The 26,912-nt window shown below is 43.1% G+C and overlaps 1 protein-coding gene across 1 annotated transcript; it reads right to left on the bottom strand.

The window, feature by feature from the left end:
• Window positions 1-76: 76 nt before the first annotated feature.
• LOC143376178 (dynein axonemal heavy chain 10-like) lies at window positions 77-26,908 on the bottom strand. Its single transcript, XM_076826131.1, has 52 exons — window positions 26,851-26,908; window positions 26,065-26,221; window positions 25,743-26,006; window positions 25,437-25,627; window positions 24,746-25,341; window positions 24,019-24,312; window positions 23,802-23,957; window positions 23,479-23,714; window positions 22,640-22,789; window positions 22,245-22,505; window positions 21,288-21,475; window positions 20,917-21,196; window positions 20,419-20,663; window positions 20,082-20,328; window positions 19,743-20,015; window positions 19,216-19,646; window positions 18,317-18,480; window positions 17,907-18,254; window positions 17,299-17,690; window positions 16,581-16,718; window positions 16,275-16,465; window positions 15,233-15,408; window positions 14,917-15,170; window positions 13,621-14,148; window positions 13,379-13,537; window positions 13,048-13,308; window positions 12,718-12,972; window positions 12,305-12,605; window positions 11,537-11,814; window positions 11,071-11,335; window positions 10,741-10,955; window positions 10,461-10,649; window positions 10,139-10,330; window positions 9,598-10,052; window positions 9,048-9,243; window positions 8,744-8,960; window positions 8,348-8,660; window positions 7,712-8,006; window positions 7,168-7,628; window positions 6,781-7,058; window positions 6,164-6,318; window positions 5,331-6,083; window positions 4,412-4,750; window positions 3,475-3,676; window positions 3,265-3,407; window positions 2,979-3,140; window positions 2,291-2,594; window positions 1,796-2,007; window positions 1,562-1,729; window positions 717-893; window positions 507-653; window positions 77-371 (listed from the first exon to the last, which is right to left on the bottom strand). Exons 1-52 carry the CDS (start codon window positions 26,877-26,879, stop codon window positions 225-227), a joined length of 13,428 nt encoding a protein of 4,475 aa, XP_076682246.1. The 5' UTR covers window positions 26,880-26,908; the 3' UTR covers window positions 77-224.
• Window positions 26,909-26,912: the final 4 nt, after the last annotated feature.

Genomic DNA, 26,912 nt, shown 5'->3' with positions numbered 1-26,912 from the left:
ATACCTACCAGACTCTGACGATCGCAGTGGATTTCTCCTTCTTTCCATCTCTTTTCGACCGTCAACCCTGGATTAGAACACTGATGGAGATTTTCAGGAAACTAGTTTAACACATACATATGTACATCGTTACATTACAGTATACATATAAAACATGTTCTCCGCAATGCGTATACAGCGTATCTTGTAAAGCTACTGAATGATGGTGCTGGTTGAATAGTGTATTAATCGGTATTTAGTATTAAAGCAACTCCTTGCAGCACCCAGTGCGAGATGTGCTCGGACGTAGCGAGATTCGCCTCGAACACCAGACCTATTCCCATCGCGTTACGTCGATTGGACGTCGTGTAGACAGGCGTCTTGAAAGTATTCTACAATCACAGTGATGTATGATTTAGTAAATCTCAGAGTACATAACGATGGCAAAATATTATTTGTTGCATGTAAAAACTGAAATTTCACACAAAGCGGACATTGAATATTTGTGCGCTCGTTTGATTTGATACCTGGAGTCTCAGTCTATGAGCTTCGACTGGAATGATGGTAAGAATCGGTAGGTCTTGGACTAGAATCTTCGGATGCGATCTTTTCAGGCATTGCTCTTCCATGTCCCACCTAGCACCTTCCAGGTACAAACCACTTACGTAGCAACCCTACACACATTAAACGATATTGTGAATCTGATTACACGTTGCAGCATAATTGCCCCTTTCTACCTGATCTGGTCTCTCTTCCACTTGATCGGGATAGGTATATCTCGAGACTGCTGTGTAAGTGAGAGCCCGATCAAGAGACCAACTGTTTCTGCGACAAGCCATTTGCACGAGGGCTGCTAAGAAAGTTTCCGGAATGTGCAGGCCAGATAACCAGAGAACGATTGGTTCGCTCGCTGCCTAAAAGAGTTTTAACATCGTCGATGATACGTGGCATTTGAAATGTAATTTTAAGGGGGTATTCTGCTTTAAAAATCGATTTTACTTTTCACATTTTCCCAAAGAATATTGTTTCAAAAACGCATGTGCAAAGCCCTATTTCGGAACTCTTTCGGAAAATTTTGAACGCGTTTTTCCCAAAACCATGTTCTCTAAATGGTTGCCGTAATATCTTAAAATCTACTTGGCGGATTGACTCCAGATTTTTTGTGCACCTTCACTGCGCGTGTCTTTATCGCCGGTACTAAAATTAATTCACAAAAATGTTCTTTTCTCAGTGTTTATAGTCCGCGAAAGGTACGAAGAACATAAAAGCATCGATAGTCAAACTTCAAAGTGCCGCCTTTTTTTTAATAGTCAAATGAGCAGAATAGCTGAAATTACGGCAACCATTGGAATACTTTTTTTAACGACCGCGTTCGAACGCTTGCACTGCCACAAATTTGAATTATTTCTCTCTAAAAAAATTCGTAAACATTACTGAAACATGGATGAATATATAAACCAAAGTTTGACGAAAACAATTGTATAGATGTCCCATAAAAAAATACCAAAAATTGTGTAAAAAACGCGGTTCAAACTAGACTACCCCCTTAATCTAATTTACGTCTAATTTTTCATCCACAAACCCAATTAGTATACTGATATATTCTTTTCACAAAATGCTCCATCCAACCAGCAAGTGTTTTCCTCGTGTCTGGTGCTAATCTGATCCACTCTTTTGGCAGCACACCATTATACAAGGCTGTAGAAATACTCTCAAGTGTTGCGTCCATCCCAATTTCACCAACGATAGCCTGGCATTGTGGGACATTTGAAAGATTCGTTTCAACTCGACCCGGATCTACTCAGGAACTACAAACCTTTCTTAACTGCGTGAGCGTCCTCCTCATCGTTCCGATTAGCCGATTGAATCTCTCCAGTTCTTGAAAGAGGACGATCGTGGTTGGCGTGACGCTTACTCCGAAATGTTTCTTCACCCTTTCGAGGTCGTATTCATCTGGAACTTTGCCTAGTATCTCCTCGGCGATGTTGTCGATGAATTTATCTTTGCTTATTCCAGTGCTGTCGGCTTCTACGATTTCAGCGGCATTTCGTGAAATGAGTTGCGATTCGTAGATGCATAGAACTTTAGCTAGTTTTAGCTGAGCATAGTATTAAGGGAACACATCGAACTTTAGGGACTCTTTTCACCCCTTCGATATGAACGATTGCCGATAAAATAGAAATACGTGTCAAATGTTTTTCGCTATTCTGCAAATCTGCAGTGTCTCGTCAAAGTCGGCGTGTGAGCTGACATTGTCAGATTAATATTATAGATACCAATAAGAAAAAATGGTGTTAGCGATTGTACTTGCCAATTCGTGGTTGCAATTCCGTAAGGCTGCTCCACATCTCCCTCGTTGCTTGAGTAAAATATCCAATTTCGGCATTCGGATGGAGCCCAAAGACTTCCGGGGTGTTGACCAGCGGGAGGTGCTCGATGAACTTTAGATAATCCTCGCGTTCACCTTCCGGGGGTATCACGTAATCGACGTGACTGTCGTGGTAGAAATGGAACGACTGGAAGGAGTCGAACAAAAAGTCCCCGAAGTATTCGTCCATGTAAACTTGAGACACTCGGCGATCGTAGCCATCTATCACTCGGCCGCCGTACATTACCTGGCGATTTGAAAGGTGCTAATTTTGGAAGGGATTCCGATTGCGTTGTCGCCTATTATATGAGAGAGAGAGTTGGAATCAGAGTTGGGCATTGTTCGAATAAATTTAAATCATCTTGGAATCAAAATTTCGAATAAAATAAAGTTATTCGTGAATAACGAATAAATTTTTATAATTTTTTTATTATTCTTCTCGAAATTATTCGAATAATTTTTTATAAATTTTTAATTATTTTTTTCCGAAATTTGAATAAATTTTTATACATTTTTTTCGAAATTCGAATAAATTTTTATACATTTTTAATTACTTTTTTCGAAATTATTCGAACAAAAATTTATTCGGATAATGCCCGACTCTGGTTGGAACTTCGAATCACTACTCTACCTCGCCTATTAGGTATTTCAAGCTGTTCCAAGGTATCCTGGTGTCTTTCGTTAATATAGCCTTGTCGAGATATGTGGCCAGGATAGTTGTGCAGACGTTGAAGTCCGACTCGTTGAAGTCGTAGTTTATATTCCATCCGATCTTGTCGTACCTCCTTCTTTCCTGCATATATATATATAGAATATATTATATATTTCCTACGTATAATATGTAGGAGGAAGAAGAAAATAATTTATGTAAATATCGCGTGTCGGTTTCCTTTCGTTCCTACATAGTAGGTACTTACTTGAATAACCGCGTGATAGAAGGCTAAGACGTAAATTAAGTCCTTGTAGGCGGAGTGGCTGCAGCTTTCCAACACGTCTCCCCCGATTTTCAAGTAAGTGTTCTTCAGGTTCAGCTTTAATCCACTCGGTGGTTCCGTGACCACTACAGACGCAAACTGTTAGCTGAATGTCATTGTACTAAATCAGGTCAGTTGGCTGCGTTGGCGAACCTTTCAAGGACTGTTGCAGTATTCCAATCGGGAAGTTCGGTGTTGGATCGGTCGTAAGCCACAAGCGAAAGTCCGGATGGGGGATTCCAGCATTCTCCAAAAGTTTCTCCAATTCTCTCGTAAATGTCAAAAGCAAGTGGCAATTTTGTAGCATCAGCCATTGCCCTCTGGTCACGGCTATCTCCAGTAACTCTGTGGCAGTCTGGAGAGAAACATATTATACGCGTGTAAACGTTGGTGCAGTTGGGCAAAACCGACTGAAACTTAAGGGGTAAATGGTAGGATAAGTTTGGAGGTGATTTTAAAGAAATTTATGAACTTTATTAAAAAATCAACATAAGGTTCTTATGATATCTAGAAAGAAGAACAAGAAAATATTTTTGTTCTTCAAACTTTTGGTATTTTCCATTTGAGTCATTCTGTGGATTTTTTCACGTCCACACCCGTTGGACCTAGAAGAAAAAGACAACGAGTTTTGTAATCTACACACTAAATACTAGAGATTTACCCAAGATTTTGAAAAAATATTGATTTTTGGAGGATTCGCGAACATTTGAAAACAATACTTTCTTTTGCCAGAAAATTTAAATGTTTGTCATTCCTAAAAAAATCAATATTTTTCAAAATCTTGGGTACTTCTCTAGTATTTAGTGTGTAGATTACAAAACTATTTTTCTTTTGGTTCTAGGTCCAACGATGTGGACGAGAAAAATCCCACCGCGGAATAACTCGAATGGAAAATACTTTCGTTCAAAAAAATCTGAAAAAAAGAATATCGTTGTGTTCTTCTCAGTTCATGAATTTTTTTAAAATCACCTCCAAAGTTACCCTACCATTTTTGGCCTATCATCGCGGCGTTATCCCTTAAGTTATCCGAAAGCAACCGGTCCAATCGCATAATGGCCAATTATACGTGCACACATACGTCGAGTCTCACCTTTTCCTGGCCTTGCCCTAGCGACAAGCATTTAAATTTCCCTCCTCCACAGCCGTGTCTGTCGGCTAGCTTCATCAATTCCGCGGACGGATCCGAGCCGGGGCTCAGGATGAACACGATAGGCATCGTTGACGTGCTTTGCTCCAGGATCAACTCGAAACTGATGTGAGGTGGAGTGATGTACTCCTCGCCCATCACTTCGCTGATGTAATTTATGACAGCCCGGTACACTCGATCCACACGGAAGCACCGCATCAGCATCAATTTCTCGAAGGGTTCCAACTTGTCGGAGTAACCCAATGGGAAGGTGTTCGATTCTGGGGCGTCCCCGTCGTACCACTGTTAACACGAAACATAGATGGTCTGAATCACCTGTTCAACTATTTAACAGAGTGGAGCGAAAAAATACAATTTTCGAGGATCGGATTCTAATAGTTTGGAAGCATTGCGTACAAAGGCCAAGAGAATTAGTGAAAAAATCCGCATAATCGTACGATACCTTCTGTGAGCAGCAAAGGCCTCTTTTTTTATTTAAATTTGTATGAATAATGCCAAAACTGGATCACTTTTTGTATTGCAGATTTTCACTGTTTTCTTTGTTAGGGAGGCAACTGTAGACTAAAGAATACACAAAACCACCCTTAGCTACCAGAGATCCAAAATGGTCTGAAAAGTAATCGGACAAAATAAAATGGTCCGCTTATCGCCCACTTTCTTGACACATCAAGACTGCCCATTTGATTTCATGTTTTTTGTGGTTTTCCCGTTTTAACAGAAATCAGTGAAATTTTAAAAAAAAGAGGCCTCTGCTGCTCACAGGAGATATTGTATGATTATGCTGAAAATGTGTTTCGAGGGAAACTTGGAAAATCGGTAATTGTGTATGGTAAAAATTTATGGAATTTCAGGATCGACGAACCACTTGCCAATCGTCGGTGTGCTCTTGCAATTCCACGGCAAGCTGGCCGAAAGTTTCCGGGAAATCGCTGCTCAATTTCAGTAGGTCCATCCATCGAGTGGAGGGCAGCCACTCGGTGGGATTAAGTGTGCTAGCTTTCTCGAGCGCGATGCTGCCCTTGATGAAGAAGTCCAGTTGCCGTTGGGCCAGGTTCCCCAGGGTCTGCTCTAGTCTCGTGGAGATTTGAAAGGAGAAGAGCAGCTTGTGCCTCTCGAAGATTCCAGTGCAGCCGTAATCGTACACGTTCTTGGTTAGCATCACTATAATATTTTTCAAACGGTGCTGCAACGAGGGGTCGGGCAGCGCTTTTCTCAGGGAGTAAAGGAACACCTCCACGTAGCTCAGAAGGGAGTACTGATACATCGAGTTGACCATTGCCATGTCGGCTAGAACGAAGAAGAGGATCGCCCCACGTTTCGCTACCGGCCGATATCCGTCTCGGAGCTTGTTCACGTCCGTGGCAGTGACTTGAGCAAGGTACAGCTTGGTCATCGCGTCGTTGGCGCTTGATTTCGTGTTGTCCAGGGTTTCGATCAGCTCTATGTTGTCTAACATGTTGCCCTGATTGGTGGAGATCTCTAGCAGCAAACTGTCTTCGAGCTGCTGCAGCAGACTTTTGTTCTCGCTGGTCTCGGCGATCAGTGTCTCGCGTTGCGCCTCGACATCCGGCCTCTCTGTTCGCACTACCACCGACAACAGTTGGTCCTCCAGGCCCTGTATATTGTAATAAGTACGTTACGATTCTCTTTGCTTTGCTTTCTTTCCACCCCGCATTAAGTGACATGGAATATTACCCTAATGGTCACCATATAATTCACTATGGTTGCTTTGGCGTACAAGGCAGGATCGAACATCGGATTCGAGATTTTGGTTGTTAGGTACATCCGGAATTTCGGATCGTAATCCACTTCTTTATCGCCGAGAATGACGAACGTCCGACCACCAACGTCTGCAACAAAGTTTCTTTGCATGTACGTACATACACATGCTTGTACTCGGCATCCTGGGTCTTCTTCGACATTAGTGGGTACGTACAGGGTTATCCACTTAAGGGAAGTCAGGCAGCCCGGAAATTCAGTAGATTATGCAACTCTGTGTGCAAGTAGGGCTGCCATCCGTAAAATCACTAATCTAGGATGAAGAGCATTAACCTTTAGAGGGCCGGTATTTTTTCATTGAAATGGTAAATTTCCCTCGGACGTCCCTGGACGCCCTAAAAAAAAGAGGACAAATCCAGGGAAACCTGGACGGATGGCAGCCCTATGTGCAAGTAGAGTAGTTCATCCGTAACGCAAACCTATTTTTTTTGTCGGTGTCATGGTGCGGTTTGAAATCACCCTTTGAGAATGGTAAGTGGATAACCCTGTACATTAGCGTATACATGGTATTGTTAACCGGGCTGACCACTTACTTTGTATATCTTTCGACAAAACGTTCTCTATGACAGGGTCGACGTCCTCGATGTCTTGAAACAACACTGGCATACCGTACTTTATCGCCAGCTCTAATTGCTTCAGAAAATCCGGATCTAAGAACGAGAGGATTTTCAGATTTTTCCGCTCCTTCTTCTTTATCCAATTGAGTGCTTGCTGTTGGGGATCGATGCAGATAGCGAATCTCGATGCTCTGGTGGTTAGTATACCGTTTTGCACGGACAGTTCGTCCGGTGGTAAACCCTCCGACGTCCAGCTTGAAAAAGCAACGACATTAATTGCTTTACAACCGTTGATGATTATGCGAATCAAGCGAGCAGACGCGCTTCGTCTCGCTCTAAACATAGAGCCGAATGAGATCTTACGTGCTGATTTCAACATCGTTGCTCAGTAGCGTCTCAATCGTAAGGGTGTCGGTAAACGGGATTTTTTTGGCCAGTAAGTTGTTCCACCAATCGTTGTACAGCATCCGATTTCGATACTCGTAAGTGAACGGGCCGCAGTAGGCGAGGAATCCAGCGGAAACAAGGCAGTTGCCAATGATATTGTCGATCTGACCTTGCAGGCTGGTCAACTCTTTCTTCCAGCGCTGGTTCTCCGACGACAGGCCAGTGATCAATCTGTCGGCAGCTATCAATCGCCTTTGCATAAGGTCCGTCTCCTCCTGCAACTCTTGCCTCTCCGTCATCGCGGTCTCATACTTGGCGTTCAGGTCTGTTATGGCTTTCTCGATTCTTTTCAATTCTCTCTGCTCCCTCTCCATAGCCCTTCGAGCTCGCTCCGATTCCGCCTCCAGCATTTCCACCCGCTCTATCTTCGGCTTCACCTGAAACGGAAAGGGTGTTCACCAAGTGGCATGGCTACGACGACCATCCGATAGAAGAGCCGCAAGGCGTGACGCGCAAGCACCTCTCTGTAGACGGTGCAGTAGTCCAAAACAGCGAGCACAAACTTGTACAGGCCATATCCAGCTCTGCTGATGCTCTGCATTTGATCCAGCTTGGTCGTTTTCTTCATGTGCGCTCTAACCGCCTGCTGCTGCTTAAGCGTGATCCGCTCGACATTCATTTCTTGCAACGACCTCAGGAATGCAGGATCGCCCATCATTCCCTTGGCGCCTTTCCATGAAATATCCTTTACGTTTCGTAGTATGGCCACGCATTCCGAGACTATTTGCACGGCCTCGTGGGGAGTGGCGAACGATCTGAGGATTTAACCACTCGCGATTAGTCGTTAGTGTAAGAGGTAATGAATCCGGTGCTAATGAGTTGTAGAGTTTTCAGGTCTGCGCTAGGTTTCCAGGAAAGGGAGGGAGGAAGGGAAGGATTGGGTCCCGAAATGATTTCTCGGGGTCGCCACGATTTTTTTTTAATATTATCAAGTTAGAATTATACGTATTCTGAAATACTTATTTTTAATGTGTCTTCTTTAGTTTATTAAAGTTGTCTTATCTTATATAGGAGGCAGGTTATTTGAATATTGTAAAAGGGGATTGCGGCTCAAAAAAGTTTGGAAAACACTGAGCTAGGTAATAGAAGGGAAAACCTTATTTCGGTGATATCCGCTTTATCGAGTTCCCCAAGGGCCGCTCTAGCTCCGTCGAGGGCAGGTTGCGCCTCGGCCAATGCCTGCCTGGCTTCCGTTTGTTCTGTAATAATAATTACTCTCTGCTCTTCTATTTCTTGTCTCTTTTCCTCGCTCAACTGCTTCTTTTCCAACGCAATGTCCGTGCTCTCGCCGATAGACGCCAACAATTGTTCGCAGTTTTTCGTTTGATCCGCCACCTTTACTCTTTGCACTACCAAAACCTCATTAAGCTCAGCCAGAGTCGTGGAGGCCTCGGCGATCTTGAGCAAGCCTTGGAAACACACAGAAATAGCATTAGATTAATTTTCTCGTTTCCTTTTCCTTGCTTTTCCGAGCAATTTTCCCGGCGCACACCTCCTGAAAGTCGATCGCACTGCGAGTTTATGTAATCCTTTGTCTCTAGTAAGAGGTCCACGTATGAGTTTACAAAGTCCAGATAGTGTTTCGGAGTTACGTAGTTCCTTCTTCGTAATTTCGCGTGGAATTCAAGCGTGCTGTCGCAGACCGTTTTGTGGGCATACACCATATGCTCCACCAAGGCTTCCCTATAGTTTTGCGGCACATTTGGATTCTGAAATGTAGGGAAACGATTTATCGAGTGTACAAGTGGAGTGCGATAAGTGAGCTGAAGCAACTGTAGCTTATTTTCTGCACGCACATCCCTGAGCGTAACGTTAGCGACAGCTACTAGGGCCTGCTCAGGCCACGGGAACATCCAGTCTATGGTGGTGCTGTTCACCAAACCGGGATAATTACGGCATCTTAGCCTTAATGCATCTCCCGCAGGACTCATAGACAACGCGATTCGTAAATTGCCCATGCTGGTCTTTACAAAATACGACCACACGTTCTCCCTAAGGGGCAGAGAGGAAAGAACGAATGAAGGGCGGCAACGTACTTGTAAGCAGCGACAAACACTGGGGGAGAAGAAAAGGAAGAGAAAAAGAGGAAAAGGGAAAATTGGGAGAAGAGGAAAAGAGAAAAAGAGGAAAAGGGAAAATAGAAAAAGAGGAAAAGGGAAAAGAGAAAAAGAGGAAAAGGGAAAAGAGAAAAATAGGAAAAGGGAAAAGAGAAAATAGAGAAAGCGGAAAACGAGAAAAGAGGAAAGAGAAAAAGGGAGAGGGGGGAAAAAGGGAAAAAGAGAGAAGTAGAGAAAGAGTCCACTTTGATTAAAATTTCATCATGGATGCAGGTAAAGAAACTTTCACCTGTTGATCCCGAAACCAGCCTCCGCAGCTTGGTCTCTGGTGGAGTTGACGATTTCATCCTTATCTTCGTCGGTGAAGAGGGACGGTATAACGCCGGTCATCAGCATATTGTTCACCAGCTCCAAGAAACTTTCGTCGACGACATGCGAGGAGGTGAAGAGGAAGACGACCCTCTTATTCTCGACGCCGACCGTGTTGTACAGGACTTTCATATCGTCGCGGAAGGAGGCCTGGCTGTAGCCGCGGCTCAACTGGATTTCAAAGGTCTGGAAGGTGGCTGCGAACGCAGCCAGCTTTATCACCGATTTCTTGCCGCTGCCGCCGACGCCGATCACCAGAACGTGACCCCGATGCATCCGAAGCACACGGTGCACTCTGGTCAGATGCTGTAGCGCATCGTTGAACAGGACCATCTGCAGCTGCGTCGTATTCCTCTCGTTGTAGTCATCGAAGATCTAGTTGGGATTCAAGTGGGATAGACTGCCAGCTAAAGGGTCGCGCTAGACTCTAGCGTAGAATTCGTGGGTGTATAGTGCATCACCTCGACGAACAAATTATAGACAGCCTCGTAGTCGAGCAAGTCTTCGTAGAACCGCGGTTCTCCGTCATTGATCGCGTTCCGGAAATCACCGAATAGCAGAGGATCTCTTAACGTGTACTCGATCACCTCGGGCTCCTCGTCCCAGTGCTCTTCAATCTTTTCCTTCATCTGTCCAGCAACGAGCTTCTCATCCTGCAATCGCGCGTGTCCCATTCACCCGAACATTTCTCCCCTTCTCACCGCAAAATTACCCTCCGCTCTATCGACACGTGAGTCTAGGTGTCTCTACTTATCGTTAGCCCAAGACAGATGGAAGAATCACCTGCTCGCTGATCAGACGATCGCAAATGACTCTGGTGCATTCGTTCCTCCAAAGTCTGGCCATCTGTTTGGTCGTTGGCTGGTAATCGGGATGGCTTTGAAGAAGGCCGGCCGTAATTCTCGAGAGGTCCCGCATGTTGAACACGTAATGGAATTTGTTCGGCGTTGGTAATAGGTCTCTGGTAACCATCTGAGGAGAAACGATAAATCCATAAAGTGGGTTTAGGCGAGAATTTCTGCGGCAATGGAGAGGGGAGAGAGAGAGAGAGAGAGAGGAGAACCTGGTAGAGGTCTAACGTTATTTCCACCAATTCCCCGGCGATCCCTTGCACTTCTTCCGGGAATATTTCCAAGTGTCCACCCAGAATGCTCGTATAAATATAGCCAAGTGTTTCCGTTGACGGGATTGTGACGTTGTAAACGGAGAACATGGAGATAAATCTGGGATCCACCTCGTTTCTACCGCCGCCAGGCTCCCCCATCGCTGCTAGGTAGCCTGTAGTAACCTTGTAGTCACTTTTTTCCTCAACTAACACCTTCCGCGCGGTTAAGCTGGCCATTCTTAGCCAACAGCAATGAAAGCCTAACGCAGGCCAGATCAATCAACTCACACAAATCCTTCATGTACTTGAGAGTAAGGTCCCCGCCGCGATCGTAGAATCCGCCCTTCTCCAACAGAAACTTGAGAAATGCGATCGGCTGCTGAGTACCGTAAGTATCTAGCATTGGCATGTTCATATCGTCGATGAAAACCAGCAACTTCTTGCCAGGCGGTGGCCCATAAGTCTCTCTGGTTCTCTTTTCCACGGCCGCTTCTATGTTCCTCTGTACATCGATCGAGGTTGTCCTCGATGAGAAATTGATTAGAAGCTGGTTCTGTTCAGAGGTAGGCAACATTTTTATTTAATTAAAACTTCGAATAACGAGTAAAAGTTAAAGAAAAATATTCGTCGTTCGTTAATAATTTTTTAAATACAAATTTTGCCGATATCTGGCTCTGTTCAATCAGGTGGTTCCGTTTCATTTCCACTCGCTTGCTACTCGCTTACGACGCGCTTTGTGCGCTTCGAAACTTACGTATCTTTCTGTGCTGAGATTACGAAGGAACTCTTGAATTATTGCCGTTTTCGAAGTGCCAGTTTCGCCTACCAGCAGCGCTGGCCGACCTAGGCTATTCATCGTTTCAACGAACCAAGTCGCTCGCAAAGTGTCGACGGTAGGTACCAGAATGTCCGAGAAATTTCTCTGCCTGTCGTGCGCGTAAGCGGGGACTATCGATTCCCATGGCACCCAAATGTTCTCCTTTATGTCCAGCCGATAGTCGTACAATGTTGCGTACGTCACAGGAAGATATTCTGTCGATAAATCACCACGTTATACAGTATTTATTCGCTAAGAGCTCGCGGCCCGGTATCGGCGGTGAGCATTTAACGTAGAGGGGACACGGTTCCGAGCGTGATGAAACGAGAGCTCTCAGCGAAGAAGTACCGTAGTACAATATAGACACTGTTATAGATTACTACTTAGGCACTCGATCGTGGATATTTAAATCAAGTATTCTGTTGATATGGTTAAGGGTGGACGTCACGGTAATGGCCCGAAAAGTAAGGGTATCTTTGGAAATTTATTAAAAGCAAACGACGTAATGAATCTTTTTCAAACTTTCTGGACTTTATTAAATCTGCTTTAAATAAATTTAAAAAAAGATATTCGTATAACTTAGATATCCAATAAAAAGTCCCGAAAGTTTGAAAAAGATTCATTACGTCGATTGCTTTTAATAAATTTCCAAAGATACCCTTACTTTTCGGGCCATTACCGTGGTGTCCCCTTCTTAAAGCCTACTTATAGTGGCTGGTTTCTGAACGGTATCTTGCACGAGCATTAGGCCGGCCGTTTTCTTCATGAACTCGTCAAAGTGGCTCCTATGTTCGGCAACTAAGCAAGCACCGAACGACCAGTAACAGGCTTGAATGTACATCGCTTCGAGAAGTTGATCTCTGGTGGTGGCCAGTCCCAGCTGTATGCTGTCCTCTTCGTCTTCGCGTTCGTCCCCGGCCTGCTGTTTCTCGGTTTGGCTCGCGAAAGCCGATGCTTCGTCCAGGATCGAGAGAAGCCCGTCGAACACGTAACAAAGTTGAGACACCTGAGAGAAAGAGAGAGAGAGAATAAGCTGAAATGGAACCCTCGACCAGGTGGATTGCTCTTCAAATACCATAGAAAGTTGCATTTACCTAGGATATTTGTAAAATTATTACCATGTTCAATCCGGTTTGCGGTATGATCAGCTTAAGTGGCGCGAGCATTTGCAAGCCCAGCATTCCGTCTCTAATGAACAGAATTGCGCCATCCACGTACTTGTCGCGCATTCCGCTGAAGAATTCCTCATCGGATTTGGCCTTGCCGCTTATCCATTTGTCCATGTAAGGGTGATGGCCAAGGTTCTTGGGATCCACGTATACCATGCCTGCCCTGGACACCGTGGCCGGTGAGGCGTACTGTAGATCGCCTACCTTTTCATACAAATGCAATATAATCATTCGATAATTACAGGCTTGGAGCAAGTTGGTTCTAGAGTTATTGGGAACCTCGAACAGCAGGCTGCAGTGATTCTGCATCCTGATCCTCTCTTGGTTGGCCAAAGTGAGCAGCTTGTTGTCGTCCATCACCGAGTTCATGTTCTCGATCCATTGAGGATCAACGTCACCGTCGAACAGAATATACCGTTGCTCGTCTTTCTCTGTGTCCAGAGGTTTGTTCACTTGGCGGAAGATGTTACTGAGAAGGCCGTCCGTCCAATCGCGGGTCGCTGGATCCAGCACTCCGTAAAGTTCCACCACCGTGCATGCCTCGAACCGGTTCACACCGTTGCCCGTTTGCCACCATTTATGGTGCGCTAGGTTAGATTAGGATACTCACCTTAGGATTTAGGGTGTAAAGTTTTGTCGGCTTGCCGAGACGGATCTGGGCTCTGCACAAAGTTTCGATCACCACAGTTTTCCCGCCTCCTGTCGGCCCGACTACCATCGTCGAATGTCGGGTCATCATTACTTCGTACAGTTGAATCACTTTGTCGACCTGGTGGTCAGAAGTTGTAGATTGCAGCCAGTGAGAAATTTGTGTTGCATAGGTACAAGTATCTCTGTAACTTTCTGTGTTACCTGGTCGGGTATCACGCTGTACCGTCGTTCCTCGAGCGTTCGCTCCACGGCTTCGTTAAAGTCCGGATAATGAACTCTGGGACAATGCAGGTCGGGGAAGAGGTCCGTTATCAGGCCCAGGAACAGAGGCACGTCGTCGAATATAAATTTCGGTAGATTCATGTCCCTGAGGGCTCTCATCAGCACCAGGTCCTCGGGCATCTCGGCGAATTTTCTCTTCAACTGGCCAGCCATCTTGAGCACCGAGTTCAGAGCTCTCAGACCGAAGTCGTAATGATTTTGTTTGCTCAGTTGCTCGCGCGCCAAGCTGTACAGAACGGTCATTTTCTTGGCCAGCACTTTGGCGGTCAAGAAACCGGCGCTGAACAGCTTTATCTGGCAGATCAGCTCGTTGTCCGGAACTATGCAGACCACTGGCCTGAACAGCGCTTTCACCGATTCGGGCAATTCCGTTCGACCGGCGTATCCGGGGTTCATTGTGATGAATATGCCCACCTTGGAGTCCAGCACGATATCTTGGCCCTCGAACTTTAATAATAACAGAGCGAACAGAGTATGTATTAGTATTTTGTCTTGTGCCATCGGTATGCTATATAAATCGGATTAGATTAAATATTGAATCTGGAGGAAAGGGTATTTCACACACGTCCGAAATATAAACTCTTATATCTTCAGTTTCAACGCAGATATGCCTTCCTTATTTAATATGCATATACAGTGGCGAACGGAAGAAAGTTTACAACTTTCAAATTTTTTTAGAATTGGTCCAAACGACTTGAGTTTTTTTTTGAGAAGCTAGAAGAATTAGTTTGCTAAGTGACGAGTTTCGTCGTTTTAAAAAAAAATGCAATTGGTCGGAATAGCAAAAAAAAATAAAATAGTAAACGTCGTTTTTTTAAACTTTTTTTGTGAGCCGTAATGAAAATTAAAAAAAAAAACCGTTTGTAGTTTGAAGCAAGTTGCATACGTGCCTAAAATTTCATAAAAATCGGTTAACATTGCTCTGAGCTATAAACGCTTAAAGATCGCAGAATAAGGTCGAAAACCGCAAAATTCCCGAAATTAACGTCACTTAGCAAACTAATCCTTCTAGTTTCTAAAAAAAACCTCACGTTTATGCGATTTTAAATGTTGTAAACTTTATTTCCTCCGCCACTGTAGATATACTATTTCTGTGCTACCTGGCAGCAATAACTCAATTTAAGCGAAAGTTGCAGGTACGCCCTTTCGAATTGACACGGCGTATTATGTACTCGCACGTAGTTACATAACAAGATATTACATTCATATGTATACCATGAATAGGTTCGCTTTCGCTTGCAGCGCGGTGCGTATAGTTTGGAGCTGCGTGGAAATGACGGAGAGCACAGAAACGTCAATGCGATTGAATTCGTCGAAGCACCCCCATGCACCGCACTGCGCTAATCCGCTCAGTGTCTTTCCAATCGCCACGTAATCCATCCCTTCTCCGCAATTCGTCACCATGCACAGTAGCCCCATCGCTTTCGCCAAGTCTTTGGTGGTTTCGGTTTTGCCAGTTCCAGCCGGGCCTTGTGCGTATTAAATACCGTGTGATCTTTGCCCATCGATCGAAACCAGGTAGCTTACTCACCTGCGGGAGCACCGCCCAGATGCATCGACAGAGCTTGTGTAATAGTCAAGTATATCCTGCCCGTCAGAGGTGTGACTACGAGCCTGCCGTTAAGGCCCATGTACTCGTAGCCGTATTCGAATGTGCCCGTGCACTGACGCACCCAGGCATTGTCCAGGTCGTGAACCCAGTAAAACCTTTGAGAAACACGTTCACCACAAGTTTCATACTCTCGTTCTTCTTTCGCTTCTTAATGGTCGTGTCGTTTTGAAAATGATAGGGAAATGTACATACAGGCAGGGCTGGATGCTCTCGTGTTTATAAAATCGCGACACGAAGAAGGATTTCTGATCTGACAAGGGATTTTCGGTTATCTGAATAATCTGATTGTTTTTAAACTGTGCAGGTTTGCAGAGGGCTTCGGTAGAAGTATCAGACAATTTCTTGTTTGCGCCCGCTGTTTGGTTCTTCAGGGTGAGAACACCCCTTATAGGTTAATGCGTGATTTCCTATTTTCCTGCAAATGTATGTATCTTGAAAACTGTGGTGGATACAAAAATCGTTAGAAATAATATTTAATGGTTTTTTTTATGCTGTAGAAAACTATGCAACCGGATTGCATACAACTTGTGGTGGGGAATATTTTGCAACTTTATCTTAATATATAAAGCAGAAAGTGTTTGTGTGTTTGTCTGTCGCCTAAAAACTTTCGAACGAAGCCGAGTAGTAAAGCTAGTGGGTCATAAAAAGCTGTTAAGTTTTCATTGTAATAATTTTTTTAGATTCACTATAGTTTTCAAGATGTACAGGAAGGTAATGAAGCTTTAAGGTGTCTTTTTATCCTGAGGGATCGAAAATAGGCACAAACAAGAAATTGCATTGTACCGCACTGCTATTACAGTGCAGTAGACCTTTCTTCCGACTGTTTCGTCAATTAAACATTGAACCTGTCCAGTGATATGAGCAGATCGGTCCGTGGTGTCGCGTGGATTGTATAAATATCAAGTTTGAAAAGCAATCGTACGAGTGTGCTAGTATTCACGTAGAATAGATAGAGTTAAACCTTAGCTGACTTTCCCATTCGAATTCCATAGGATCTCTAATGCTGTCTCGGACGAAGCTCTCGATAATGTCCCGCATATGAACGTCGAGCGTCAGTACCATATCGAACATTTTTCTGTCATTGTTTGTCAACGAATCGCTGCCCATCAACGTGACCACTTGATTCAGCTGATCGTTGAGCTGCTTCAAATACTGAGCACGAATCAAACGACATTTAAAGGTTCCCGTAAATGCCAGGGCCGAGACAAGTGTGGGAAACAAAGTTATACATGTATCTGCTTACATACGTGCATGTGTATTCGCATACCTCTTTCATAGCACGCTTCTCTCCTTGAGAGATCTTAACAAATACGTTCTCCACCTCGGCTGTCCACCAAATTTGATCTGCCGCGAGGATCATCATGCCTTGGAAATCGAGCATCCAATCTGTCCTTGGCCTTCTTACCTGCAAGGCAACATATTTATTATACGTACAATTGAGGGCCTTGCAACAAGAGAGGTGCAGCTCCATCTTTACGAACTTGGAGTAAATTAGAAAAAAATGTTTATAAAATTGTTGCTTTGACTTAACGTTGAAAAGGGTTTAGTTATCACTAATTGCAAAATATATATTCTCGCACAATAGGTAGTAGTTATTGAGTTGATAAGTTTTTATTTCTATTTTTGGAGAAACAATATTCTATAATAAAAATATTAATATTAATATTTTTGTTTTTGTTAAATATTAAACATTAATATTTCTATTTTTATTAAATATTAAATTTCTAGTTTTGTTAAATATTAAATATTAATATTTCTATTTTTATTTATTTGCAATAAATCGCTTATTTTTTATCAGAATTGCATCAAACGTGTCCCAAACGATTTAGAATTCTCCTTACACGTCATAACTGAAAAACTGTAAAAAATGAAGTTGCACTCCTCTCACTGCAAAGTCCTCAATTATTATCAGATTATTATTAGATACAGAATTTACTCGAATGTTGCCATTTAGCTAATCCCCCTGAAGGAAATGCCCGCCTCACCTTTCCGTAATTGTAGACAGCCTTCTTCGTTAAATATCGATTCGAGCGTTTCATTTCCTCCAAAGCAACCACCATCCATTCCTCAATCTTCCCCTCGGTGAGCACGGGGTTTCGAAACTCCATCACCTCCTGTTCGCCCGAAATCAGTCCAGTCGCTACCACTCGATCGTTATTATTCACTTCGAACTGAAATTTCTGCAAGTTATCGAACATCTTGCCGACGTGCTCTTGAATCGCCGATGGTACGCCGCTGCCGAGAATGCTCAGCAACTCGTCGTCGCTGAGGAAAGTGAATCTTGGAAAGATCGCTCGTTTGCTATTCAAATAGTCTGAGAGGGATTTCTGGCATCTGTCGAGCCCGCTGATCATCGCTTCGAATTCCTCCTTTCGCCCTGAAGTAACACGTTAACGCGTACGACAACCCTTAGATAATGTATGCGCCTATTAGGAGTGTGCCCGCAAACCCCGAAAACTTTTAACTTCCGATTCCGCAATGCCATCAGATGTAAGAATTTTTAATCCAAAAAAATCGGCTTCCGAATCGCAAATCGGGTCCCGTAATTTATACACACGTGCACAATAGTAGAGAGGGATTAATCATCGTATACCTTTAATCGTGCAACACTCGAGAACGCGGATCCTTTTCGACGTATCAACCATGATCTTCCTGAACGACTTGTCGATGTCGTCAAACCTTTTCGCTTCATCTGGCAACTGCAGCCTAATGTCACCGCCCACGAAAATACCCTCGAGGTACAGCCACTTGTTTTGAAGCAGCGTCCACAGTTCCAGAACCTCTGAGATCATATGCATGATACCCTCCCATTTGTTTACGGCCTGGAGAAACGGCCCAATAAACTGGGAGGCGGCCATCCCGTTCACGTTCATCATATTGTCTTCCAGGATTTGATTTAATTCGTCGATCGGCCCGAGTATGTATCCGCGATCCTCTATGCCTGCAGGTAGCGACTATTCCTATATCGCAGTTAAAAGTGCCGTTAAAAGGCAAACGGTTTACCTTTCGTATGCTTCACCACCGTGAACTCCATGGATTTCCACACATCGGCTAAATCCTTCAGGCCTCTTTCTATAGCCAGCTCCTTTATGGCATTCGTCACAATTTCTCTCGCGATATCTTGATACTTCCCTAATTCCATGGCGAACATATTTTCCAGGGTGAACCTTCGAGATGAATATACAAGGGGAGGTTTACTGTTTGCCGGATTAACCGGATCGACGTTGCTATTTACGTGGAAAGTGCGCGCATCTTTCACCGAACGCTCGCACTATCAACTCACCCCTTCACTATTTCTATCGCGTTCTCCTCCATAATATAAACAGTTCGTAGTTGTTTAATTAAAAGCGGAGTAGTCTTTGGACGAATCAACGTTAAAGATCAAAAAAGAGTCTTTTGTGTGGATGGGAAAGGAGAAAAGAGAAGAAGATTCTGTAAAGATGCTCGATTATAGAGACAGAGAAGTTATGGTTGCACGCTCATAGTTTTCCAATTATTATAACAGTACTGTGACGATAAGAGATGACGATAAAGTATGCGTGTACCTATCAACTAGCAAATGTATGCCTGAGCATGTGGAATGACGATTAAAACATTCTAAATAAAGATTTGAGGTTTATAAGATTCTCAAAATTTAACTAAAAACCACGCGCACGCGGTTAAGGTTCCCTATGCGCGGCTCAAAGATGGGCAAACTTTTTATTTAAATAAAATTTCGAATAACGAATAGAAGTGAAAAAAAATTATTCCTCATTCGTTCGTTAAGCCGAGTTAACTTTATTCAACACATGACGAATAATTCTTTCAACTTCTACTCGAAATTTTATTTAAATAAAAAGTACTCTGCCTTTTTCGCTATGCCTACGCAAAGAACCGTGGATCGTTCTCAATCTTGTTCACACCTTTCCGGGTCCATATCGAAATACTGTCCAGTCTTTTTCATCAACGCTTTCCAGTGTCTCTCGCGCATAGCTTCGTTCTTTAATTGAATGAACAACGGCACCGAATTCTTGAAGCTCTTCATATTGGTGTCTAGAGACTGCCCGATACCTAAACTTCTGACAAACTTTGGAAGCCTGCGGAATTCACGGATAAAGTGATCCATGCCGTCGATCAGCTGCTGAGGATTCAAGTTCACCCAAAGTGTCTGCGCCCAGACGTCCCGGCTGATTTTCTGCTCGTTGTACAGCTCGAACAGCATTTCCATGCCGTCGTACTCCTTTTTAATCTTCATGAAGATCGAATAATCGGTGGCTGGAAGATCGAACAGCAGCTCCGACTTGATCAAGCTCTGCTTGCGCTCTTCGTGCTTCGCGATCAGCTTGCTGTATTCCTGTGCGAATCAAATTATTCTTAGTAAATTAAATTAAATCAAATCGAATCGAATCAAATCAGGTTAAATTAAATTAAATTAATTTCGCACACGTACTTCCATTTTGTTGAGTCCAAGTTCCAAGTCATCTCCGACACTGCCGGGGCCATTAGCTTCAAAGTCCTCCGCGAACTTCGCGAGCTCCGCAACGAACTGGTCTATCTGCTCCTGCGTCATCTCCGAGAACCTATCACTGGTGCTTTCCAGAGTGGAAGCTCTGTACAGAGCGCCGAGGTAAAGCGACTCCCAGTCGCGTTGCAGATCCAAAGCCATCTGCTCGTCCTCCGCGGGAAAGTCTATATGGTGACTGCGGAAATTTGCAAACGTTTCCTGGAATAAACGTTACATTATTCGTTATCTACCGTCACCTGTGTCACATCGTCGGGATCAGCTCACCTGATAAGTCTTGAATTGAACTTCGACTCGTACTGCCGATTGCTTGATGTCAGAAATTGCCTGCATCACCGAGGTGAAACGATCTAAACCAGTGATCACCAGCTCCACTTCGCTGTGAAAGTTTTCGATGATCGTCTTCAGATCACTCATCGCTTCGACAGTATCGGCTAATAGGAAGTTGCCCAGCACCTGCTTCCATTCTTTGGCGTGTTGCTCGATACCCGAGAGCAGAGGGCCAAGATTGATGCTGCAGCAAAGAAATAAGAAATAGACGAAGAAAGAAAATAGACAAATGAAACAAGAGAGAGAGAGAGTAGCGGTTTGGATGGGACCTTACCTTAGGCAGTACAAGCTATGGTGAGTGTCCATTTCCTCGAGCTCTCCCAGAATGTTATCGTAGAACGTAAATTTGTCGCCGTATTGGAGAAGGGTAGGATTCGTCGCGGCGAATTTCGCGCCGGCCAAGTTCTTGTCGAATGACCAAAGGTTGCTGTACTTTCGCCATCTATGGAGATAGTGCAAGCACTCTAGCGCTATTTTATGCGCCGACCCTTGAATCGCGTGTACCTCGTCATTCACTATCTGTGTACAAGGGAGGGTATTCACATTCACGTTTGATAAAAGTTTATTCGAATAGAAATTTATATTCGAAGATTATTTGAATAAAAATTTATTCGAAGATTATTTGAATAAAAATTTATTCGAAGATTATTTGAATAAAAATTTATTCGGAGATTATTTGAATAAAAATTTATTCGGAGATTATTTGAATAAAAATTTATTCGAATAATGCCCAACCCTCTGCGTAACAATCATGACTGTTGGCGTTATTTACTTGAATGCTCATCACATCCTCGTAGAAGCTGAGCGTCACGTACTGGTCGGAGTCGCTTTTCCTTTGCGGTCTACATTCCAGGCAGGTGCCGTTTAACCACCTTGGGAACTGTTTCAGCTCCTCCAGCAGATTCTTCCCATTCTGAATGATAATGTTGTAAATCTCACTTGGGGATGGTCTCAGGACCGCCTCCGACGCGATTAACACAGCGTCTACTTGAAAGATCGGCGTCGAACCGATTAGAGTCCTGTTGAACAACTTTAGATTCTCCACCATGCATCTAAAGAGGTTTTCAAAGGAGAGGCTGTTAAAGTTTCGTTGGAATTAATTGATTCCCAGTCTTCTGTCTGAGTGAAAGAGTAGCTATGTACAGGATAAACGCGGAGAACAATTGTTTCTCATATTTCTCGTAGAACAGCTGCATGGCTGGGCTTCTGCCGGTGGACGTTCCTTGCACCAAGCTCTCCAATTTCTTTAATATCGGGCTCGTCGATTGGTAGATCTTTTTCATCGAGGTAACTAGCTCTGTCCTTCGGATTTGTAGCTCTTGAAAGTAAATCTTTGGACGACAATCGGAAGCAATTTATCGTGTACTATCGAGTGTCTGCTACAGGCTGATGGGGGGTAGTACCTTTTGTTTGGTTGATGCTACAGAACTCATACCGCAAAGTGGGAGAACATTGGCAGCTACTTAGCATGTATTAAACAATTCGCATTCACAAAAGATTGCAATGTTATGATAGAATACTTAAAGCAAATATAAAAATTTAAAAAAAAACTTAAAACCGACTTCTACAAAATAAAAATGCACTAAAAAGTAAAAAATAAGTTTCCTTCCTTATTTAATCTATGACTCTCAATTTTGTGAAGTCGGCTCAAGATTTACACTTGTAAATGATGAGGCGCCGATATAAAAAAAATGGAGAGTCCTAGATTAAATAAGGAAAATAAACTTATTTTTTACTTTTTAGTGCATTTTTATTTTGTAGAAGTCGGTTTTAATTCTTTTCAATTTTTTTTTATATTACATAGCAAAATGTTCCAACAACATGTCTATGTTTCTCCAGTTTACGGTACATATGTGACTGTAATAAATAAGAGAAAATGAAAGAGAAAGAATTAGCGCTTTCTGGGATCTAATGGGACTCGGATACTTGCTCCCTTGTCCGTTTTCAGTGTTTGTTTTCCAATTTGTCTATGCACATCTCATATAGCTGCCTATCTACTTTTCATTAGCTCTATGTAATCTACATAACGCGTTCTTGTCGCAGCATCAACCTAACCAGGTATTACTCCCGGTTTAAAGGTAGCGGGAAACGAAGCTAAACCTTGCACGGTAATAGTTTCTCGTCTTCGTACAACTCGGGCGATAGAGAGAACAGATTATAGGACTTCAGCTCCGAATTAATCCTGCTGTCGAGATCATTTTTCATATGGTTCATTTGGTTCACGATCGAGCTCAGATTTTTTAGCAACGCTTTGCAGTCGTACGCGTAATCCGCTATATTCAGGGAGTCCCAATTGAACCGCATCGCTCCAGGTTGAATGTGTTTCTCGATATCCAACAGGATATTTTTTAATAATTGTATCTGTAGCGAATAAAATCGGTCAGTTCTGCAGTCTATCGCCGCGGTCGCGTCGCCTTTTTATCGACGAGAGAGATATTAGCAATTATGAGCAGTGCTGAAAAGCAAATTGTATGTACGAATAGTTTGAAACGTACGTCAGCTTTGTCCATTGTATCTATCATGCTGTTATACTGGTCAATCATACTTCTCGTTACTTCAATGTCATTTCGCAACCGATCTTTTTGAATACCGGCTTCCTTTACCATCGGGGACAATTCGAAGCCCAATTGCTCCATTAATTCAGCCTGCATGAAGAATAGATAGATAAATAGAATTTTCCTGATCGCAACGATCGTTACATTCATTAACCAATTTTTACCATTTTTACCACTTTTACCATTTTTACTATTTTTACTATTTTTACTATTTTTACTATTTTTACTATTTTTACCATTTTTACTATTTTTACCATTTTTACCATTTTTACTATTTTTACCACCTCTTCCACTTTTACCATTTTTACCATTTTTATTATTTTACCATTTTTTACCATTTTCGTATTTTTGAATCTTTTAACTTTTGAGTAATAATTGTACATTCGTAATACTCACACAATCGTGCTGTAATACTCCTTTTCTAGTAATGTAAATCTTATTTCGACATGATGAAATTTGTAGTTGGAAAAATAGCTATTTCTGGTTAAAATTCGTCAATTTTTTAAATTTTAATATTAAGGTCTAAAAATTTACAGAAATATTGGCAAAGAAAAGAAATTGCCTGGGGTGCGATACACCCCGCGTGACCACGAAGGATTAATTAACAATTGGGAACCGTTCTCAACGCTGTACTTTTATTACAGCAAGAATTTCAATTCTACAGATTCTACCGAATGAGAACTATTTAGACTACTTAGCGCTACATAATATTCGTATAATAGGTTGGCGCGAAAGTTGCCCGATGTTTTGTGAATGCCGAAGGGAGCAAGAATACGTACCTCTTGAATGATTTCGAAAACTTGCCAGTTAAAGTTCACTTGAAAACGTAGCTGGCACTCAACCAAAATGGAGCCGCTCATGAATTCCGTCCAAGTGATCTTTGCCGCATGAGGGCCGTCCTTCTCCGCCGAGGAAGGTGTCGTGGACCCTTTAGCTTCCTGTTTCCCTAGGTCTGATCGCGTGTGTCCCTTGACGGAAGGAACTTTCAGGGCAGCCGCTCGCGAAGTACTCATTTCTGTTTCATAGATAGAAGGACACCCAACCGTTATATTCCGTTACGTGGAAGAGGAATTATGCAGGACATTAGTAAGCGGTAATTTACCGATGTTTCCTTTCAAAGGCACTTCGCCCTTTTGAAGCGATCCCTGAGCAGTCGACCCAGCTGATCCGAGGTCTTTATTCTTCGCTTTCGACGCGTGAATGGTCTGAAGATTTTTCGTGGCTAACGATCTCTCGATATCGGGGAACGTCAGCAGTCCTGCGACACAAGCGTTGCTTACTTGTCCTTTCGCTTGAAAAAGCTGCAATTCGGGTACAACCTTTGCCTGGTTCCGAGCGCACCATCCTCAGAACATTCTTCTTCATGGTGTTCATCACGACGAACTGCGCCTTCTCGGCCCACGAACGAAACTTCGTTTCCTCGAACGTTTTCATCTGCTTGGCCACCTCGAGGTACTGGTTGAAAGCGATAAGCTTCAGTTCGCTGTCCTGTAATTCCGGAACGTCCTTCAAGGTGAGAACTGGCTTCCTCAGTCGATGGAACAGCTGCCTGACCCAGAATATCGCGCCAGCCATAGGTGGGTGATACGTTAACAGAGGAGGGTTTCGTTTCCCTGGCCGTGAGAAAGTGCAGTTAGTTGCACTCACGATCATTCGACTTACCGTTCACCGTTCAAGAAACAGTGGATTAGGGTGGAGCTTATTTTTCAACTACGAAAATATGATCCCACCATCTCAATTTGTTCCGTTTTATATAAAATAAAATCGCGCAGAATATGTCTGATGTCTGAGCCTCTGTGAGCAATAAATGTAACAAATTATTAAATACATAAATTAAAACATATTTTAATTTATGGCCATTATATGTTAGACTCTCATCATTTTTATAATCTTTGACTCACTTGGACTACCCCTAAACATAAGTATGTATTGTCCAAAGTTTTTATATAGTCTTTCTATATCTAAAGGAACAAATCAGGGCGGCAAGACTTACAAAAGAATATGGAATTTCTTTTTCAACTTCTAAGCTCCACCCTAGATCGTTACCTCTGTTATATATGCCCTCCACTATACTGATCTCCTTGCTCAGTTGCTGCATAATTACGTCAAACTTCCTCAGCAATTGCTGATGAATGGTGTCTCTGGTCTTGGTGTCTTTAAATATAATGAGAACCCGAAGCGCGTCTTCCGCGTTTATCAGCACCATGAAGCACTCGTCGATGAAGAACCTCGCCTCGTTCTCGAGGAATCGTACTTCCTCGTTGAACAAGCCCATGGTAGCCTCCCAGTTGTCTCTGTTGAACTCGTCGAAGATGTTGAAGTCCGCTTCCTGGATCGGCACGATCAGTCTGTCCACCCGTTTCATTATGGTGTCGATTTGCGCCGGGTCGCTTATGATGGACTTCAGGTGGGGCCCGAAAATGTTGTAAAAATCCTGCAGCACGCTCGCGATCTGATTCAGACCCTTGCACACGGAGGCTATGTAATCGGTCGTTTTAAACAACCGGCGCTGATCGAACTCCCAACGCGTCCCTTTGCCGGACACCTCGATCTTCTCCCTGTTCTTCAGGTACGAGTGTCTCCAGCTATTTAGCATCGCGTGAGCGTCTTCGGTTTTCTGCAGAATTTCCTCCAAAGGTCTCCTGGGTAAATAAATGATTATCACGCTGCGTACACAGCAATATCTTCGTCACAACTAGATTGTTCTCTCCGAATCTCTCCGCTGTGAGACACTCACTTGAACAGGTCGGCGGTGGACAAGTTCCTTATCACATTTTGACAAAGCTTCCACGATATCCTCTCTAACAAATCCATCATTTTCTCCTCGGAAGAGAAGTAGCTGGAGAGTACCCAAATCATCCGTAGCCCTTCCATCAGCGAGGGAATCGTCTCCGTAATGCGCTTGAAGGAATTCGATTCTGCCATCATCTACCAGCATAGTTGCAGATGAAATTATTCGAAGTCAAAGAAATTATTTAAACGCCCCTGAATTGGCTACTAATAACGCGTGAACGGAGACGAGTGCGGCTTCTCATTTTCTTACATTCAAGTGCCTTAATATTGTTTGAAGGAATTTGTTATTATCCCTGGCTTCCGCGTAAGATCTCCATAGATCCTGGTAAAAGTATTGGAAGTTGGAAACGATCGGCGAGTCCGTTTTATTCAGCAAGCCCAGGATTCTTTTGGCGATCGGAATCTTCAGCTGTTCCACCAACATCAGCAGTCCCGTCTCTCGATCTTCCCAGTAACTGCACTCTGCAAGCGGGCCTTTGCCTTGCGGCTCTTTCATTTCAAATGATTCCAGTACCTAGGGATCGTAGAAACTCGTAAACGAGAGACGTAGGTACATCTATGTAGGACAATACCTTTTGTATGTGCACGCCCCAAGACATTGTCACTTGTTCCAGCTGCTCGATCGCTTCTTGATTCTTCTCCAACATTTCGTCGGTAATGTTTGGATCATGGAACTCCGGGATGTTTGGCATCGTTAGCAGAATGTCACCTTCGATGTGTTCCAAAGTCCTGGATCGTTGATAGTTATTAATTCTATAGGTGTGGCTATTAAACGGGGCAGGTCTATGCCACTGTTATTATAATAAACAGAGGTCGAATGGAACTGTTAAGTTTTGTAAATGAAACTTACTTATCTAACTTTTATCTTTCAAATCATTTCTTTTCAGTTTTAATAGTTATTTCATGCTCGATCAATAAACGTTCTGGAGGATCACTTTTCAATAGATATTTAAGGGTGGAATATAAAGGTTAGGAATATTTTTTTTAATTAATATTATTTGAAGGATTAGAAGCAGTATAATAAATATAGAAGGGAAAGCACATTTAAGGTTTCAACTTCAGATCTCTCCACCCCCAACATTTTCAGCGAATCTGCTTGTCACAACTTTAACTTTTTCACAGAAGAATAAATGTTCCTCTTTAACTAGAACTTTTATTCAGATTCAAGAAGAAGTTCCTTATTTACAGAAGAATGTATGAGATAAAAGTTTCAGTTAATGCACTGCATTTTATAAGTTTCCTTATTTCATAATTAATTGAAAATTTTAGCAGTTTCAGTCGACCCCTGAGAATAAAGGCACGGCAGAGAATCGAAATTCAGTTAAAGAAAACGTTGAAGTAAGCGGATGATTACCAACCATTCCACGCTGCTTATCAATTTATCCATATAAGACACGATATCGTGTTTGCTCTGATCCAG

This window comes from Andrena cerasifolii, chromosome 14 (genome assembly GCF_050908995.1).
Source record: "Andrena cerasifolii isolate SP2316 chromosome 14, iyAndCera1_principal, whole genome shotgun sequence".
In the NCBI taxonomy this organism is placed as follows: Eukaryota; Metazoa; Arthropoda; class Insecta; order Hymenoptera; family Andrenidae; genus Andrena; species Andrena cerasifolii.
Note: the sequence above shows the minus strand (reverse complement) of the source record. Positions and strands in the feature narration are given on the sequence as shown.